Source organism: Oryzias latipes, chromosome 7, assembly GCF_002234675.1.
Source record: "Oryzias latipes chromosome 7, ASM223467v1".
NCBI classification, from domain to species: Eukaryota; Metazoa; Chordata; class Actinopteri; order Beloniformes; family Adrianichthyidae; genus Oryzias; species Oryzias latipes.
In genome coordinates, this window is record NC_019865.2 from 4,193,500 (window position 1) to 4,211,425 (window position 17,926).

At 40.9% G+C, this 17,926-nt stretch overlaps 1 protein-coding gene and 1 long non-coding RNA gene across 2 annotated transcripts in view; one reads left to right on the forward strand and one right to left on the reverse strand.

Moving 5' to 3' along the window:
- klhdc8b (kelch domain containing 8B) overlaps positions 1-17,926 on the reverse strand; it is a 142,246-nt gene that overhangs the window by 98,868 nt on the left and 25,452 nt on the right. The window contains exon 2 of the mRNA XM_023956361.1: positions 10,557-11,771. Within this exon, the coding sequence (XP_023812129.1) occupies positions 10,557-10,947 (391 nt within the window). The 5' untranslated portion in view covers positions 10,948-11,771. The remainder of the gene's footprint in view (positions 1-10,556; positions 11,772-17,926) is intronic.
- Positions 7,396-8,772, forward strand: LOC110015328. Its single transcript, XR_002873504.1, has 3 exons — positions 7,396-7,585; positions 7,809-7,913; positions 8,452-8,772. It is a non-coding gene; the product is annotated as an uncharacterized LOC110015328 (long non-coding RNA).

Here is a 17,926-nt window from a genome sequence, read left to right on the forward strand (position 1 = left end):
TTGATTTTCGTCCTTTACTTTGACCACAACATGCTTTAAACAACTGCAGGCTGTTGTCTTTTTTCATGGCTGAGATTTGTTTTTACGTAGTTTCTCCTCAGTAATCTGTTTTTCAAATGAAATACACAGCTGGTAAAGGATGAATCTCAGCCATTTGACGGTGAGCTGTAGAAAATCCAGCCTCCAGCTTTGAGAAGCCAGCACCTCAAAGTTTGGCTCTTCAAAAGTAGACGTTTGCAGGGTCAAAGTGGAACCAGGAGTATGATTGGTATTTCTACCGTCAATGCAATCAAATGACTTCAAACATCAACACTACAAAGTTGTTATCCATCATTGGTCTAAGATGTTTTTCTGCATTTTCAGTCTGACCCCTTTGCTCCGCTGCTCTCATCCACATCTACTTTCAGAATAAACATCATCCTGACCATCGTTTGAAGGATTTTCTCAATATTTTTCCACCCAGAATGTGTAGGCGGAGAAAGCAGCGGCAGGACTTGTTCTGATGAGTGCAAGAGGCTTTTTCAGAGGAGAAAAACTGTCTGCATCTGAATTCAACATGTCCTCAGGCTAGAATCAGTTCTGCTCTAATGGTGCAAAGATCAGTCCCTTCCCTTCGTGCAGCAGAGAAGAATTTAGAAGTAAAGACTCATAAGTGGCATGTGTTATGACAGTGACTATTGGTGTATTCAGACTGGACACATTTGATTCACCTAAAGTGAACCAGAGTTTGTCTCCTGCGATAATTTGAAACAAATTTTCAGTCTGAATACACCCAAACGGATGCTGGTCCAGGACCACCGACCTCTCTCTGACCCTTCTTTTTAGGTGCTTTGCCGTCCAGATTTTCCCATTTTTGGGTGCAGCCTAACTGTTAGAAATGGCGTCCTGAATGGTTTAGAGTGGCCTTTTTTTTTGCAGGAATCTGAAAATCAGACTGTTTGCTGAAAAACAAATAGGAAAATTAGGGCAAAAAAAGCTAAAAATTCACGTAATTTTATCCTTGAATGGTTCATATTCTGTTAAGTGTCTCAAACAAAAATCTTCAGTTTCAATGGCTGGAAAAGCAGCAAATGGTCAAAGAAACTCTTATGGAAATCCTTCAGAATTGCTCAAGAGTACTTACATGTAGAGAAACGTTGGGTGACTCGAGGCCTTTTTGAAATAAACACATTGCATACGCATGCTTTACACTTGTGCAAAAACTCTGATTGATATTCATTCATATTTGAGTAATGCACATGAACGTCTTGAAATAACCCACAACTGTCCTCATAAAGAGAGAAACCAGATTCGTGTGTGAATAAAACTGAATATGCAGTTGTAGAAAAACACACAAAGATAACGCACTTCTATTCTTAGTCGATAATAATTCACTGCTCCAAATCTAAGAAGGCTCGTTTAAAGTCCAAAAAGATTAATTTAAAGTGCATAGCTGAGTGTGTTGTGAATTTTTGGTCACTTTGTATCCACAGGCAGAGGAGCAGCAGATCCCATCAAGAGGCCCAGAAAGCCGCATTGTGGATCACTGCTTTCTGTGTCGGTCTGCATCTGTGCGTCATTGCAAAAACTCGACATTTTTTTCCATTTTGTCTCGTGAATCTACATTATGTTCCTGATTACATTCTGGTCTCCAGCCTCAATTATCTGCCTAATTGTCCCTGACTTTCCCCGCAGTGCCAATTACAGTAATGCTTGTTGAAATCTGAGAAGAAGAAAAAAAAACCTGGAAAAGAATACATTCCATGCATGTCAGAATTTTTGAGCAAAGGTTCATTAGTCAAATCTATAGATATATTAACTTTAAATAATCTCCATCTGGGTGACGGGGGCAGACTCCAGACCAAACTTTCCAAATCTGACCTCTTTCAAAAGGGATCGGATGTGTTCCTGGGTGAGCTGAAAGAAGCATCATGTCTCCAGGGTTTCCTGAATCTACCGTTGGCGTCCACCTGGTTGGATGCGCTCATTAAAGTCCCACTCCGATTGTCTTACCTTTAAATTATGATCAGGACCATTGGCACAGAGCAACCCTGCCCCAAAATACAATTTTGAGCTTAATTTTCTCTATATATGTCGTCCATCATGAAAAAAATGCCACAAGAACATGTTAAAAACACCAAACAGAATGGGTCTTTAACAGGTTTGAGATTAGATTCAGATACTAGTTAATTTATTAAAAGGGAAACACATACCTCTGTCTTTGGATTAAATGCATTCATCATTAATCTACTAAACCCGCTTTGTCCCTTTCGGGGTCACTGGGCTGCTGGAGCCTATCCCAGCCACTTCTGTGCCCTGGCAGGGGGGCATCCTGGACAGGTCGCCGGTCTGTCGCAGGGCCACAAATCACACACCCATGCAGACTCACATTCACACCTAGGCACAATTTCGATTAACCAATTAACCGATGAAGCATGCTTTTGGAAGGTGGGAGGAAGCCGCAGTCCCCGGAGAGACGCACTGAGAGAACATGCAGACTCCACACGGAAAGGTCCCCCATTGGTGTTCTGTTTCAGGTCCCCCCAGCCGGGACTTAAACCGGGGCTAACCACTGCCCCACTGTGCAGCCGTCGATGACGTAAGTATATTTTTAAAACCTAACTGTAAAGGAGAGAGCAGTTTTACATGGACTTTCTGTTCAAACTTGATGTGAGATGCAAACATAAATCAACCTATCTTCGTTGAAGATCTCCAAGATCTTTAATCTTGCACATTTCAGAACTTGAACCAGCAACCCTCCAGTCTAGGCCATCATACCCCAATACCAGATGATGATGCTTCTTGGATGACCTGTAGGTTCATGTTTAGCTAAAGCAAACCAGACATTTAAAGAATCACTCCAATCATCTTTTGATCTTTTTTCAAAGCAGCTCATGGAAACCCTAGTAATTTCCTGCATTCCTTCCTGCATGTCCTCTAAAACACTAATCAACACTTCACAACCTCTAAATAATCCAGTTTTGCAGTCAGCTGGTTCTGAGTCCTGCTCCTCAGGTTGGCCAATCAGCAACTTCTAGATATACTGAGATTGAAGCTCAGAGGTGGACAGAGACTTTGCTGCTGGGTCGTCTAAACTTTTCCCATTACTTTATTGTAGGGTTTTATTTTTATTATAGAATATGTCGATTAGTTTTTAGAATACACTTTGTTCAGTTGTTTTTTTTAATGCTGTCAAACTTTAGTTGACAGATGATTGACAGTTTGTATATGAACTGCACACCTTAACCTCGAGTTGAGCTCATTCGAAGCTTCACTCCTCAAAAGACTGAGTCCTCGCTGGAGCTGCAGATGTGTCTTAAATAAGAGATGAACTCCCCCCAAGAATAAAAAAAAATAAGTGCAGCTGTTTTTAATGTGAACTATTTGGAACAGCTAAAACCCGGCTGACCAAGATATTTCCCTTTCATGAATAATGTACTGTTTTTCCAAGACTTTGGTTTATTTTTGTATCCTGATATGTCCGGTCTTGTATTCAAAGCTGAGAGGATTTACGACAACCACACGTTTGGCTTTTGTAGGAGACGACAAAACATGAGCTACACAGCAAGCTGAGGCAGAAAAGCTGTCATTTCTGTGGGTAAAACATTAAAACATCTCTGAGTTTAAGCTCCTTCAGTATCAGCTTTCTGAAGAACATGATACAAACCTCACAAATATCAGAGTTGGAATTCACCTGAAAATGAATTTCCTTTTTTGATCTAAGCATCTCATCATTTCTGTAATGAGTTTGATAAATCTGTGCAATTTGTTTTTTCATTGTATTGACTACAATTAATGCTTGAAATAAATAACTCAAATCTATTTTCAAAGCGATCTCTTATTGATAACTATGCCAAAATCCTGTTTTTTTTTTCTAGGACGTAGTTTCTCCTGTATGAAATAAATACTCACAAAAGCAATTTTAAGTTTAGTTTTCTTTATACGTGTCCTCTATTGTTAGAAAAATGCCACAAGAACATGTTAAAAACACCAAAATCATTGTTTTCATCGGAGTGGATCTTAGTATTTTACAGCTCCATTCACCCATCTACCTACATTCATTCACACACTGATACACCAGGGCCAACCAAAATCCACCAGGACCAATGTGGGGTTCAGACTCTCGCCCAGGGACACTTTGACACAGGGGTGGGCAAAGTGAGAACCAAACCTGCAATGTTCCTATCAGAGGTTGACCCCTCTGCCTCTGCACCATGGCTGCCCACAACTTTGACTTCAGATTTTAAATGTGCAAAATGATCAAATAAAATACAAAAAAAAAGTCGGAGTCTTTCAAAAACCCCTTTGATTTTTCAAACTGACAAGCCTACAAGAAGGATGCGCTGACTCAAGGTTACTCAAGGTAACCAATGACAGAACACAAAATGCACAATTCTGAAAAGATCAAACCTGTGTTCATTATAAGTGGTTTGTTTTTCCTGAATATCCTCTCTCTGACATTTATTTTGATGAGAACCCGAGTTCACACGTCACCATATTGGAATGATCCATTAGTTACTCGCAGAAAAAGGTAAAAGAGAGGAACGGTGAAGGAAGAAACAGAAAGAGAGGAATGAAAGTGTTTCAGAAGTACAAGAGAAACCAGCTGAGTGGCTTTAAAGGAGAGGGAAAAAAAATCATAATACACGCGCTCCGTCTTCAGATGTGCACGCAATGCAGACGAGTCATCATCGGGCTGCCTCTGATTAGTCTAAAAACAAACACAGCTATCACACACTTGTTGCCAAGCAACAGCAATGCTGGCTTAATCATCCGACCCTGAAATGCGCAGGAAGTGAAGAAACGGGAAAACAGCGAGAGGCAGACTGATGATGAGAGCAGCTGATGAAGAGGACGGGAACAGACCCAAGTCTGTCACCATTGGAGCTGAAAGGCAGATGCACAGACACAGGGTCAGCACAGACATCAGGAAGGTCCAAATGTTTGCTCAGAAGCAGAACCCAACACAAACCGAAGGCGCAACGGTGTCGCTCTTACTTCCTAAAAGTGGGCCGTGGGTCTGGTCAAGCAGCTTTTAACCAAGGCCTTCTCACACAAAGGTAAAAGAACTTCCCCATTCTTACCCTGTTTGTGCATTTACACTGAACCCAAAACGGTGTTCAACGTTCTTCACGAATTCTGATTCTGCTGGATCCAGATCCGACCACTTGGTCTAAACCAAAGTTTTGGTAAGCCTTCACACCCAGCAGAAGAAACAAGTTATCTGAGAAAAGGAAATCTGCATCCCTGTCCTAAATCAGATACTGATCTAAAGCAGTGTGAAAACTACTTCCTCTCAGCAAAAAGATCCTTTCAGTCAATCAGGAGTCTTATTGTGGATTATTATTATTAGTAGTAGTATTATTTTGCAGAACTTCAAACTTTGATTCATCTAGCTTTTTTAAAGTTCAAAACATGGACAAAAGGATTAGGAAGCTCAGAAGTTTGAGATCTCAGATCACACAAATCTGAAAGCACAAAATGTTGCAGTTCCCTCAATGACCACTGGGGGTCGAGTTGTAAAAGACCGAAATTTCCCATCGATCCATAATAATAAAAAGTCTACACGAATAACACAATATTATTCTTTAGTTTCAAAGATCTTCTCAAAGCTGTATTTTCTTTTCATGACAACTGTATGAATGTTGATTTTATCAGAGATCAAACATTTCTTTGATTGACAGGTGCATTAAGGTAGGCGGAACAAACCTCCTCTTAATACACCACTTTGGGCTTTAGGTTCATTATACAAACCTGTCCCTCGTAATACATGTCCAGGGTAACAACTGAGACAAGCTTTGAACAGAAAATATGAAAAAGGCACAAGAAGAAGAAGAAACCTTTCAGTCCTGCAAATCCTTCCAGCCTATTATGTAGAACAGCTCTGTCACCTGGTCACTGCAACATGGATACTTGTGAGATTTTGTAAAACGTTTTCATAATGTGCTTTTGTCCGACATAACACACGAAACTTAGGTCACAAAAAATCGGATTACCCTTAAAAAATCTGATAGCTCAAGAAATCGGATCATATATAAAATGATCTTTTTTCAGGATCACGTCTTCCTCGTTTGTTGGACTAGGAATATTTTGTTTATTTAATCTTATTTGCTGCTTAAATCCGGACCAAATTACTAAATTGTTATTTGGTTTAACCTATTTATTAATGTTGTATTTTTGTTCCCATGTCTGTCTAATTTAATTTAGGGTTTCACTCTGTCAAAAGTGCCTCATAAATAAGTTGGTCTTAGATAAATTTAGCAGGAAGCTGCTTGTCGTTGGCTGAATCGCCCTGGGTTTAATATTTAAATCAGGCAGCAGCGACATTGTTTCACTCAGCATGAGGGCCCGGCTGCCTCCTTCATGACTCTCACCTCCATCAGCCTCGCTACATGCCTTTGACGTTCTGACGGATCCTGAAGATGCAGACGCCACACTGCAGGAACAGCAGAGCATTTAAAAAAAACATGCTGCTGTCAAATCAATTATGCAGCCGGGCAAGAAAAGTTCCTCCGTTTCTTTCTCCACCGGCTTTTGCAGCACGTCTGAGGATCACGGCGGCAGTGAGCAGAACCCAGGAACCTGAGTGCGCCACGCTGAGTCCGGAAGAGAAGCCCTTCACACTGAAACCAGAGTGAGTTTCATGTTGCTAAAGATATTTCCAGGAGCTCCACACACTTCAACATTACTCTTGGTTCTGCACTGCAGCTGCAAAGAGGAAACAACATTTCTGCAGTGAAGCGTTCCTCCGGCGGGAGCTCCTATAACGAGTGAAAGTGCTCTGACTGCTGGGCTCTCACGCCGCATGTTTAACTAACGCTTCAGACTCACTGCAATACTGGGAAATCAACAACTCCGAAAGCTCCGGGATTTATGCAAATATTTAAACTAATTACACTTGAAAAGAAGAACAACTTCTCATTCATCCAAGTCCTGTTATCACAGGGTTTCTGTTCTTATGGGTAACTGGATTCTGAAGTTTAACTCAGAGTGAGAGCTGTTAGGAACTGGTGGTGTGATGCTACAAAACCATCACAAGGTCAAGCAATTCCAAATTTAAAGCAATTGGAGCAGTAAACAGTTGAAACCCTTTTTCAGGGTTTTCACCAGATCTCACCAGATGTTTTCAACAGATCTAACCTAAAGTCCCACTCAGATCATGTTTTAATCTATTATCAAATAAATGGCAACCAATATTGGAGTGATCCAGCCGTACAGTCTGGATACAGATCCTTTATTTTGGATTCTGATTCAGATTCCTTTTTGCGATTCCTTTTGGATTTAGACAAAAACTTCATGGCAAATTACAATGCAGTGGATTACTTTAAATAATTTTGAAGCAAACAATGAATTAAAATGTAATGTTTCTTTAATACTAAATTGTAAATTGAAAAATATATTTCATTTAAGATCCTTCAGAAGATTTCAACAACTTTCAGCCTCCACACAACCTCGGTGAGATTCATCATCCAGACAAAGGAAAAAGCTGGAACAGTAGAAAACCTTCAGGAGTGACTGACACAAAAAAGGCTTGAAAACTCAATCAAGAGAAAAGACACCAAGACTCAGATACATCTGGATGATCTCCAAAACCTTTCAACAAACAGTAAGCATCTACACCACATCTGGAGCCAAACAAACACAAAAACGAACACTAGAACAGCAGACACGGTGGTGGTAGTGTGATCGTGAGGGACTACTTTGCAGAAAAATCTGAAGAAAGCCTGTTCTCCATCAGATCATGGATCTGGACTCACAGATGGACATCAGCAGGTCTGATTCATCAACAAAACCGTCGTGTTTTTTAATCCTGTTGTCTTGTGTTTTAGAATCGGACGTTTTCATGGAACCACAGCTTCAGTGACGTTTCTGCATCCTCCCTGTTAGAAAACAGGAAATCAGTCGTCCATCAGCCTCCTGCCCTTTGCTGTTAGGTAAGGGATAAATGCCAACGAAGTGTGCATAATCAGAAATTAACACACGCCGTGGAAGCCTGAACATAATTTCTGATCAAGACTCAACCTCAACTCACCATTGTGACTGAAACCGTTTTGCCTTTGGGATCCAAAAAATCCACTGCAATCTGACCAAAATATCCTCTTTAGCTGATAGAAACTGTTGCAAAGTTAAATATTTGTGGTTTTAGCCTTTAAACAAGAATCCTTAAAAACGTTTTATCTAAAAACCGACAATTCTTTAAATTTACAAGCGTCTAAAACAGACTTTAAGGCTTCCCTCCGTACATTCTATATGTTAGAATATTCGGATCCATGTGCAGAATGGCTTATTTCCCTAAAATAGGATTTTTCATCAAATCTCCTCCAGTTGACACCATGCAGGTTTGATGCATCACATTGATCAGCATTCCACTCAGCAGCCGCGCTTCTGTGGATTCTGCTTGTACACGGCTTCACTGTGTGGAATAAAATGTGCAAAAAACACAGCCCGACTTTTTCTCCATTTCTTTAAAAGGTCACATTGATTCCAGACTTCATCTGCTCGGCGGGCAACAGCAGGCAGCCCAGGATGTAAACACAGGAAACCGTGAAGAAAGAAGTGCTACTACAACAACAACCACAACAAGAACAACAACGACCTATTTTCTTTGGGTTTCTGCTTCAGGTTTTCTATCAATTTCAGCAAATCCCTGGATTTTACAGTGTTAGATGTGTGATGTGCATTTACCCCCTGATAGCATCAAATGGTTTATTCCTCACATATTACAGAACCTCTCGTCCAAATCCTCATTCTGCCACGGACCTCTTTTTTTTTAAATCACAGCAACCTTTTTTTTTTAATGAATTGTTCAACTTAACTAAGAAAACAAAATAAATATATATTATATTATATTTCAAAATAAAAACCAAGCTATGTACAATAGAAGTCAGGCAATTGTCCTATTATTCCTGCTCCTTCAACTTTTCTACATCTTTGTGAAATCAAAAAATACCAATTCACTTAATCTACAATATTATATGGATTTATGAATGAATAATCACAGAGGAAGAAGAGTTTTGAAAAGGATTGAAAACTACAACAATTCCAAACTTCATCGAGGAAAGCAACTGACCTTGAAATGGTGTTAAAAACGTCAAATTTGCCAAACCACTTTGCACAAAACTAGTATAAGAAGATATAATAAAACTGCACAAATAACAAAAAGATGCTGAAGTTCGTCATCTTGAGAAGCGTGAAGGATACCAAAGTTGTAAGCAACGTTCACAACACGCATTCAAGCGGCCATCTCCAATGAAAAGTCTGCAGCGGAGCCGGTTAGGTTGACGTTTCAGACTACTTGTGTCTTTTGTGGTACAAGCGCTAAATTTGGCTTGAATGTACCTTAGGAACCCATCTTTCAGAAAAGCACATTAGCTGTGACAAAATTCCAGAATGGCCGTTTGTAAAGATGGTGTTTGTTCCTCAAAATGCACAGTTATTTTAATAACCGGCTCCACTACTATGTAAAACGAGTGCGAACGTACGTTTCCGGTTTCCGTGTTTAAAACTTTAGCCTTCACACGTTGCCACTCAAGTTCTTCAGCTCTACGTGCAAAAGGTGCAGCCATTGAACACACGTGGAAAGTAAAATCAGGTTGACAAAAATTTGTACCGCTTCAACATTTTTGCACCAAGCCTCTTTCAACTGTAGGTACCTGCGCTAGTAAACCGTAGAAGAAGAAGAAGAAGTCCCCCCCTGCTTGTTCAGTGTGAATACTAAGAACCAGCATTTAGCGTGTTCTTGCCTCATATGCCCGGCGTAAACGTAGCTTAGGTCAGTGTTTTTCACCCTTTTTTGAGCCACGGCACAATTAAACCTTGACAAAAATCCCGCGGCACACCAGGATCCAAAAAATAAAGGAGAAAACTCTATAGTCTGTATTGATCTATAGCTCCTCTGCAATCTCACATGCATTTTTGTGATAATTATTGTGGCAGAAAAAGCTGGAAGTTGCAGCTGTTTTTTCTAAAAGATGTAATAAAAGTTAAGTTAAAAGATTTAAAAACTGTTTGATGTGTGTTCGTTGTGGTTTCAAGACGTTAAACAACGAAGATTTATTGTGCGCTGAGACGCTGTCACTTTAACCCAATGCATCATGGGAGATGTAGTGCAAACAGCCGCCGATCGCAGACAGACTCTCTTCTCTGAGCTTCATTGTTTTGTTCACTTGTTCCACGGTCTGATACCGGATTCTGTGGAAAGCTACAACGTCCAGTCTACACAGACTTTTCCGAAAACGTCTGATGCTGCGGATAAATCGCGGTACCGTCATTCTTACCAAAATGTCTTTAATAGAATTAAATAAACACAAAGAAAAAAGTATTTTATAATCTTTCATATTCCTAACTACTTAGTGTTTTATCAGGGTTTGTTTGGATGAACACAGAGCTGACATCCTGGAGATGGTAAATGTTTTTAGATCACGGAAAGGGTCATTTCCCACGGCACACCTGACCATCTCCCATGGCACATGGTTGAAAAACACTGGCTTAGGAGACCTGCTGTTGCAAAGTTCTGAAGTCATTGAACTTGTTTGAAGTTCTCCTCATAAAAGTAGACTTCCATCATTGACTCTTACCTCTCTCCACTGCTGTGACCCCCATGGAGGGCTGACCCAGACTGGCCTTTGTCTCCCACTTCCCCTCGTCAGGATGGTACATTTCCACAGAAGCCAGTGGTGTCTGCTGCCGGTTCATGCCTCCCAGCACCATCACCTGGCCCCCCAGCACCACAGCTGAAGCCCCCGCCCGAGCCCTGGGCAGAGGCGGAAGCTGGCTCCATGTCTGGCTCTCTACGTCCAGAACCTCGACGCTGTCCAGGGGCGTGCCGGTCTCGCTGCAGCCCCCCACCACATACAGCAGGCCTTCGTGGTGGACGGTGGAGGAGTAGACGCGGGACTGCGACATGGGGGGGAACTGCTCCCAGAGCAGGGACTTCACAGGACTCACTGCCATCTCCAGCACAGGCATGTCTCCTGGACCGGGAGGAGGGGATGCACCATCACACGGACAGAGCACAACGAGGGAGGGGGGTCAAAGACGCTGGTTTCTGTGTGATCAGGTGACTGAGCTCCACAGGGGCAGAAACATGAGGGTGAACCCAACGCAGATGTTAGTCCTCAAAAACTGAGCAGAATGAGAAACGAGGAAGATGAAGTGGAAAAAGAGTCATTCATTTCTCCTCCAGATGTCACGACCCCCCTCCTCTGCTCACATGTTTTATTCATCCAGATGTTAGTGTTTCTGAGCCATCTGCCCTTCAGGCTCCTTCCTCTCCAGCTCTGTCACTTCTTCCTCTGCTTTATTTTCATTCGGATTCCAGTTCTGGCATGTTCCTCCCAGAAACAATAAGATGAATGTGCTGGAGGGGATTTATCCTGCAAAAACCGGGAGGTCAAGCTGGAGCGTGGAGACTAGAATCCAGAACAAGGAGGAGGCAGCAGAGGGGCAGTTAGAGAACAATGTATTCCACCAATAATCCAGGAGGGAGCCTTTATAACTCAGTTTTATTTCCTCAGACAGAAGCAGTTATTCAGGCCAGGCTCTCAGCTGATCTCTGATCTGTCTGAACAAACCTGATAGATCTGTCAGCAACAAAAAACAGGAACTTCAAGCTAAGCAAGATAATCTTCTTTGCATTTTGAGATAGTTTTCTCCTCTTTAATTAAACCGGAGCTGCAAACGCCGGAGCGCCCTGAGACTGAGGCGAGTGCAGCGCAGGGATTTCTGAACCCTGCAACTCAACGCTCGCTGGCAGCTTCAGAGAAGATCAGGCTCCTCTGCTGCGAGACAACCTGGAAAACAAAAAGAGAACGCCGTTTTAGAACGAGGAGAAGAGCTGCAGATTGGAACATATACTGTTCTCAGATCTGAATAATAGGCTTCCATTGGCAGCAGGACTTTTCAAATTGCTTTTCTGTTTTGCATTACTCTTCTAGTAGTCAAAGCTGAAGTTCTAGACCCCAAAATGAATATCATATGAGCATGTTGCACTCCAAATATAGCTCACGTCATAAATCAATTTTATGAGGAATAATGAGTTTGCATGTGCTCCAGCCAGAGACGTTCACAAGTCCTTTCTTGCAGCTTTAAGTCTAAAACTCGTGGTTAAAATGGGTATTTGACTGTAAAAAACTCGGATTGAAGTTCCTTATAACAACCAATGTTACTCCCACAGATGAAACAACAGCAAGTAAACAGACAAAATACATTTCTAGTTTAACCCTTGTGCTATCCTAGCCACTTTAACATTGGGAGTTGGGTCATCTAGACCCACTAGACAGTGCGCTGAACCTTTTTTCTTCAATGATTTGTGATCTTCACTGGTGTCCATGGATTACATGAAATCTTTCCACCTTTGTCCACCTTTGTCATGGTAGGGAGAACACGTCAATAAAATAAAAGCAAAAAGCAAACTGTTCACTCGCTCTGTGGGATTTACGTGCGACTCCAGTCTGGGTCTCGATTCTTCATTCACAGCAACATTCAAATGACAGTCGGCTGCCAGTTCTGTCTTTGTGCAAAACACAGTTTTTCCCCATTCGTGTTTTTTTATTTTTTATTAAATCCTCTTTTGATTTATGCTTCTTTTCTATTTTTTTTTCTCCCGTCTTATTCGTTTAACCCTTTAAAAGCCTTAGCTCCAGAGTTGACATTCTTTTGACTACCGTAACTCTTCAACCGTTTGTGAAATTAACATCATTCCAACAGATTCTGAAGCGCAGAAAAGCAACCTTGCAGTGTTATGCAACACTAAAAGCTACGTTCTCAGCAAGCTATGTTGACACATAAATCAGCTGATTGCGTCAGCCAATCGTGTTGTGGTACATTTTGGTGGTATAATATTGCAAATCACGTCAGAATCAGCTGATTCACGTCAATTGCATTAGTGGTCGAGGAGTTGCAGTACGTCAGAGTGTGTGTTATTTTCAGTGTCGCCGGCGACATCTTCGGTGCCAAACCAAGTCAAAGGGTGGCCCTTGCCCTGAGCCCTTAAAAAAAGAAAGTATTAAAAATGGCAGCCGGCACGGTCAGCAGTTGCATAAAAAACCTGTATTCATGATGCTATTTCATGTCGGCAACAGCACTGCGACCACATTGGCCCATCCCGTTTAACATGGTTGACGATTGCGATGATGCGATGAAACAATGAACAACGTAACCACAGTAGGTCACATGGAGCGGCCATTTTGAAAACTTTGTCCGAAATGCCTCAAAATACTATGTAGTGCAGGACTCTCCAGTACTATGGATTTCAACGCAATGCAGACACCATGCTCGCCGATTCTTTTCTTTAAATGGCAAATATGACATTACACCTTTAAAATCTAATAAAAAATCTGAAAAAACTAATTATAAATAAATTTATTCATATTTGTTACATTTTATAATTACATATTTGAAAAAAACTCATATTTTAGGCAACTTTTGGTTATAATTAGCAACTTTCTTTTCCAAAACAGCCACTTTATTGTTTCTGATGTTTTTTATGACGTTTTTTTTAACAGTTATTGTCAAAATTATCAATATTTCCCAGCAGAGATAAAAAAAAATGGAAGAAACGGGGGGGGGGGGTAACAGAAAATATGATAATAACAGATTAAAGCAGTTTAACAAACACATTAACTGTAATTTGGAAAAATTCATTAAACTTAACTGCTAAAATTTGATTGTTTTCGCTCCCGGATTTAGATCTGGATAAATGGTACTTTTCCACAAGCTTTTTAAAACGGGTTTTCATGCTGGTTGACTGTCGGGTTAGCAGCCTTTCCCCATTCCTCACATTTAAATTTGTCCATAATCGTGCATGAACACTCAGAGCTTTATCATAGCCTCACCTTTCCCTAAGCCTCCTCACCACAGCCTTCAGTCCAGATGGATTTCCCAAACCCACGATAGACGAAGCTTCATCTTCCTGGTTTCTGTCCTGAGTTTTGTCTCCAGATAACTACATCTTTGCTCTATGATGGCTCTATCCTGTGCTGCTGTTGCGCCTCCACCAGCCGGTTCCACGCTTAAAGCTTCACTAAGCTCATCTCTCGCCTCTCTGGCCTCCTGCAAACAACCAGTTGAGCAGATGGCTGCTCGCTCAGACGCTGCCAGAGGTTTCTGCTGGCTGGGAGTCCACCACAAAACCACTGAGCGCTCTTTCTAAAGGGAACATCTTTTTCTAGTTAAATTAAGGCTTCGGTGCAATGATCCGGACTAATATTTAAAAAGGAAAAGGTTAGTAAACCGAGTGTTAAGGAGGTTCACGTTTCATTTATACTTTCTCCAAACATTTTCCTGTTTGTCTTCTTAAAACGTTTGTCTTTTTACTGCTGTCAAAGTGTCAAGAACATCTTTAGAAATCTCAGATTCCAAAGAACTGAGTTCTAAAGCGATCAAAGAATTCAAACATCTTATTATACATCATTTTATTACATAAAATCCAAACTTTTATGAAGAAAAAAAGCATCTTCTATCTTCATTTCCTGATTATGTAGGGTTTTATTCAAACAGGACAAATCCTTTGTTTCGGATCAAGTCCGTTTAATTTATTCCAGGTTTGAGTCCTGAACCTTGCATTTGGTCTGAATTCAGACTGATATCAAGCTGCTCCGGACCGAAGCGTGTAAACAAAATCACGGGACTAAAGATCTCTTCAGTCATTGGCCAGGAACTACGAGGGCGGGACAAAATGACAAAGACAGACGTGGTGCGTTTTATGATCCTTTCTATTTTGATTACCAGTTTTGAACGTCGGGAGCAAAACTTTTTAGTTGTAAGTTTGGTACGGCGGAGGCGTGCTGCAAGGCGGTTACTGGCAAGGAGACGAGCCGTGCGCTGTAACTCAGAGGATGCTAGAAGCTGCAGTGATGAGGAGACGTCGGTGTTAAGGAACGTTGATAAGTGTTCATGACATATAGTTTGTTGGGAAAACAATTTCTGAATTTCAGAATCAGGGTTCTGTTTCGAATTGTCAGGGGAAACAAACTCTGGTTCACTTAAAGCGGACCAAATGTGTCCAGCCTGAATTGACCCTTAAACTCAACATTTCAGAATGTATTTTTGATGAAGCTTTTATGGAGTGAAACTGCCATTGAGTCCTTTACTTAAGAGACTCAAATTACGACTGGTTCAACTAAAAATAAACAATAAACAAAAAGCCAACCCAAAAATCTATTTAAAACTTTACAAATGTTAAAAACTATGTCAGAAAAGGTCATATTTATAATCGGAAAGAATGGAAATTTTTTTCCTGGATATAGAAACTTTTAAATCATAGAAAATGTGAAATTCTTTGTAGTAAAGTTTTTGATATAACTAGTTTAAAACAGCTGAATCAAATTTGTAAAGCAAAATGTGAGAATGTAAATACATTAAAAAGCATCAAGAAATTGTGTTCACGCGAAATTAGATATAGTAAATATAACATGGACAGGTAAAATATCTAAAACGAAGCTTGCCTTCGCCCAAAAGTAACTGAGTAAATTCCAGCGACCCGGTCACCCTGACCAGGACAAACGGAAAATGTACAGAAAATAAAATACACGGAAAAGCTCTAATAGTATAGAATATAATGAATACGGAAAGTGTATGTTTGGATGTTACAATAATAAATTATTTGAAACAGCTATAAAGAGGCTCAAAAGAGCAATAAAGAGATTAAAAAAATAGATTATACTATTTTAAAATTGAAAAGAAACTAACAATCCATGCACACCACACAGAACAAGCTGAAAAAACAAGCTAAATCCGATGAGAAAAAGACTAAAGAAAGTCTCAGTTAGCTATAGAGATAAGTTTGTTATTTCAACTAAAATATTTTGTTTGCATTCTAACAGTTGTCTTTAAACATACGTGAAGCTTGTATGACCAGCATCTGCATACCGAGAGCGTTTCTCCATGACGCGACATTAGGACTGACAGCAGAAGCATCTTTCAGCGGCCATATTACTCATTTTTCCCCATCGGCGACCTTCAGGTTTGCTCTCTCACTCATTTAGTGTAACAATATTCATAATTAATGGCGCTCTTTTCTGCAGCTCAATTGTTCCCAGAGGACACTGTGACCTTTCAGGAGGTAGAGCGATGGATAAATGAGAGCAGACCCAGTGAGTTTGCACGTCCATACCTGCACGTTATGGGAGGATGTAACATGTTTCAGCGGTGATGACCTTTGCTGGAGGTCCATTTGATCAAATTTAATTGTTTTCTTAAAGACTTCAGCAGCACAAGTGACAGAAAACGGAACGAACCATCTCTGACGAACGAAACCCCGAAAAGGTTTTTCAAACAAATCTAAACAGACCCAAATCAAACATGCGTCCTGCTAACTAAATTTTCTAAAATAGTCATATGCACCTGTACAGGTTAGAAATTACATGCACTTGTGACATACAGATGACTATGTTGTACAGTGTTCATTTGCCACACTCTAGTTGTTAGTCAGGTGCGAGTACTGGCTCCTCATTGAAAGTGGAAAATCCATATGATTTGCCTGCGTCTCACTGACATCAGCCTTGCATTTTAATTGTTCACTGTGACCCGTCGCTTCCAGCAAGCTTGCAAATAAATGTGCATGATCATATTCTATCTCCAGGTTCACTGAGCGGTCTGCGACCGTGATATGTTCTGCGTGATGCCATACAGGTTTGCCCATTCTGGCTCCTTCCTGACCAGGCACACATGCACGGGGTGTGCACGTGATACGAAAATGCCTGTATGTTCACACTAACTACACTCAGATTGTTAAAATTGGGGAAATAAGACAATCCGGCTGCACGCAAAGAGTGCACACTTACATGAACAGCACTAACGAGCCCTCCTTGCAGTGCACAGGGTTTGCAGGGGCTTAAAAAAAAACTGACAAATCTGTACGATACGCCTGCATCTCACCTACTTCACCCTTACGTGCTGCATAGGTGTTCACCACAACCTGTCGCTCGCAGCATAAAAAAAACTGTGCGTCAACATTTTCACTCCACAAGATCACTACAACCTTAATATTCTGTATGGCTCACCTGCATGCCTAGTACAGTTTTACCTTTTTTATGTCTGCAGACGGCCTGTATCCACCTGCAAGAATAGACGGTAATGCAGGGAAATATTATGAATATTTTCCCCATTTCATTAGAGCAAAACCCCAGAGAGAGGAGCATACAAGTAGAATACAAGTACCTCAGTTTTTCATAAACAGATCATCTTACACCTCTAGTTTGGCTTTTGCTTCTGTCAGAAATCCAGGTAACAATGGCACAAAAATGGTTTTTAGTCACCCTTCGAACATTAAGTTATTTTAAAGCCAATATTTGCTTCACTGTGGTACTTTAGTAAAATTACACAACTCAGCTGATGCACTTATATAACACCAGAAGGCCAGAAGGAACACTTTGTTCTCTCCGTTCTCATCCGCTAGTGATTATTGTATTCTCTTTCTATCAGCTGTGAGTGGTGCCATGGTGGAGCACGCATGGCAGATGTGACTATGACCAAGAGTCCCCGGGGTGTGCCGTCGCTGCCAGCAACACATGCCGACAGCCCAATATAGTCAGTCGACAACAACACTAGAAAAATTGAGCTGAGTGATGGAAACAAAAATTTAAATAGGATAGATTTCAATTTTGCAAACGCTCAGATCTGACTACTTTTAAACAAATGACCAAATTAAAAAGGTCATTTGGAAAGGTCTTGTATTCCCATGAGAAACCTAAACAATAATAAAAGCTTTTAGAGACATTCCTCATATAAACAACTACCATCCCAAAAGTGCAGACACCTGTGTGAACCAAGGTACAGCAACAACTGGTCCCTGACTGGTGACCATGATTTGCCCCTCACAGGTGCAAATGTCTGTTTTTGCATGAAGCTGCAAGTTAGTTGGATGGATGGATGGATGGATGGAAGGATGGATGGATGGATGGATGGATGGATGGATGGATGGATGGATGGATGGATGGATGGATGG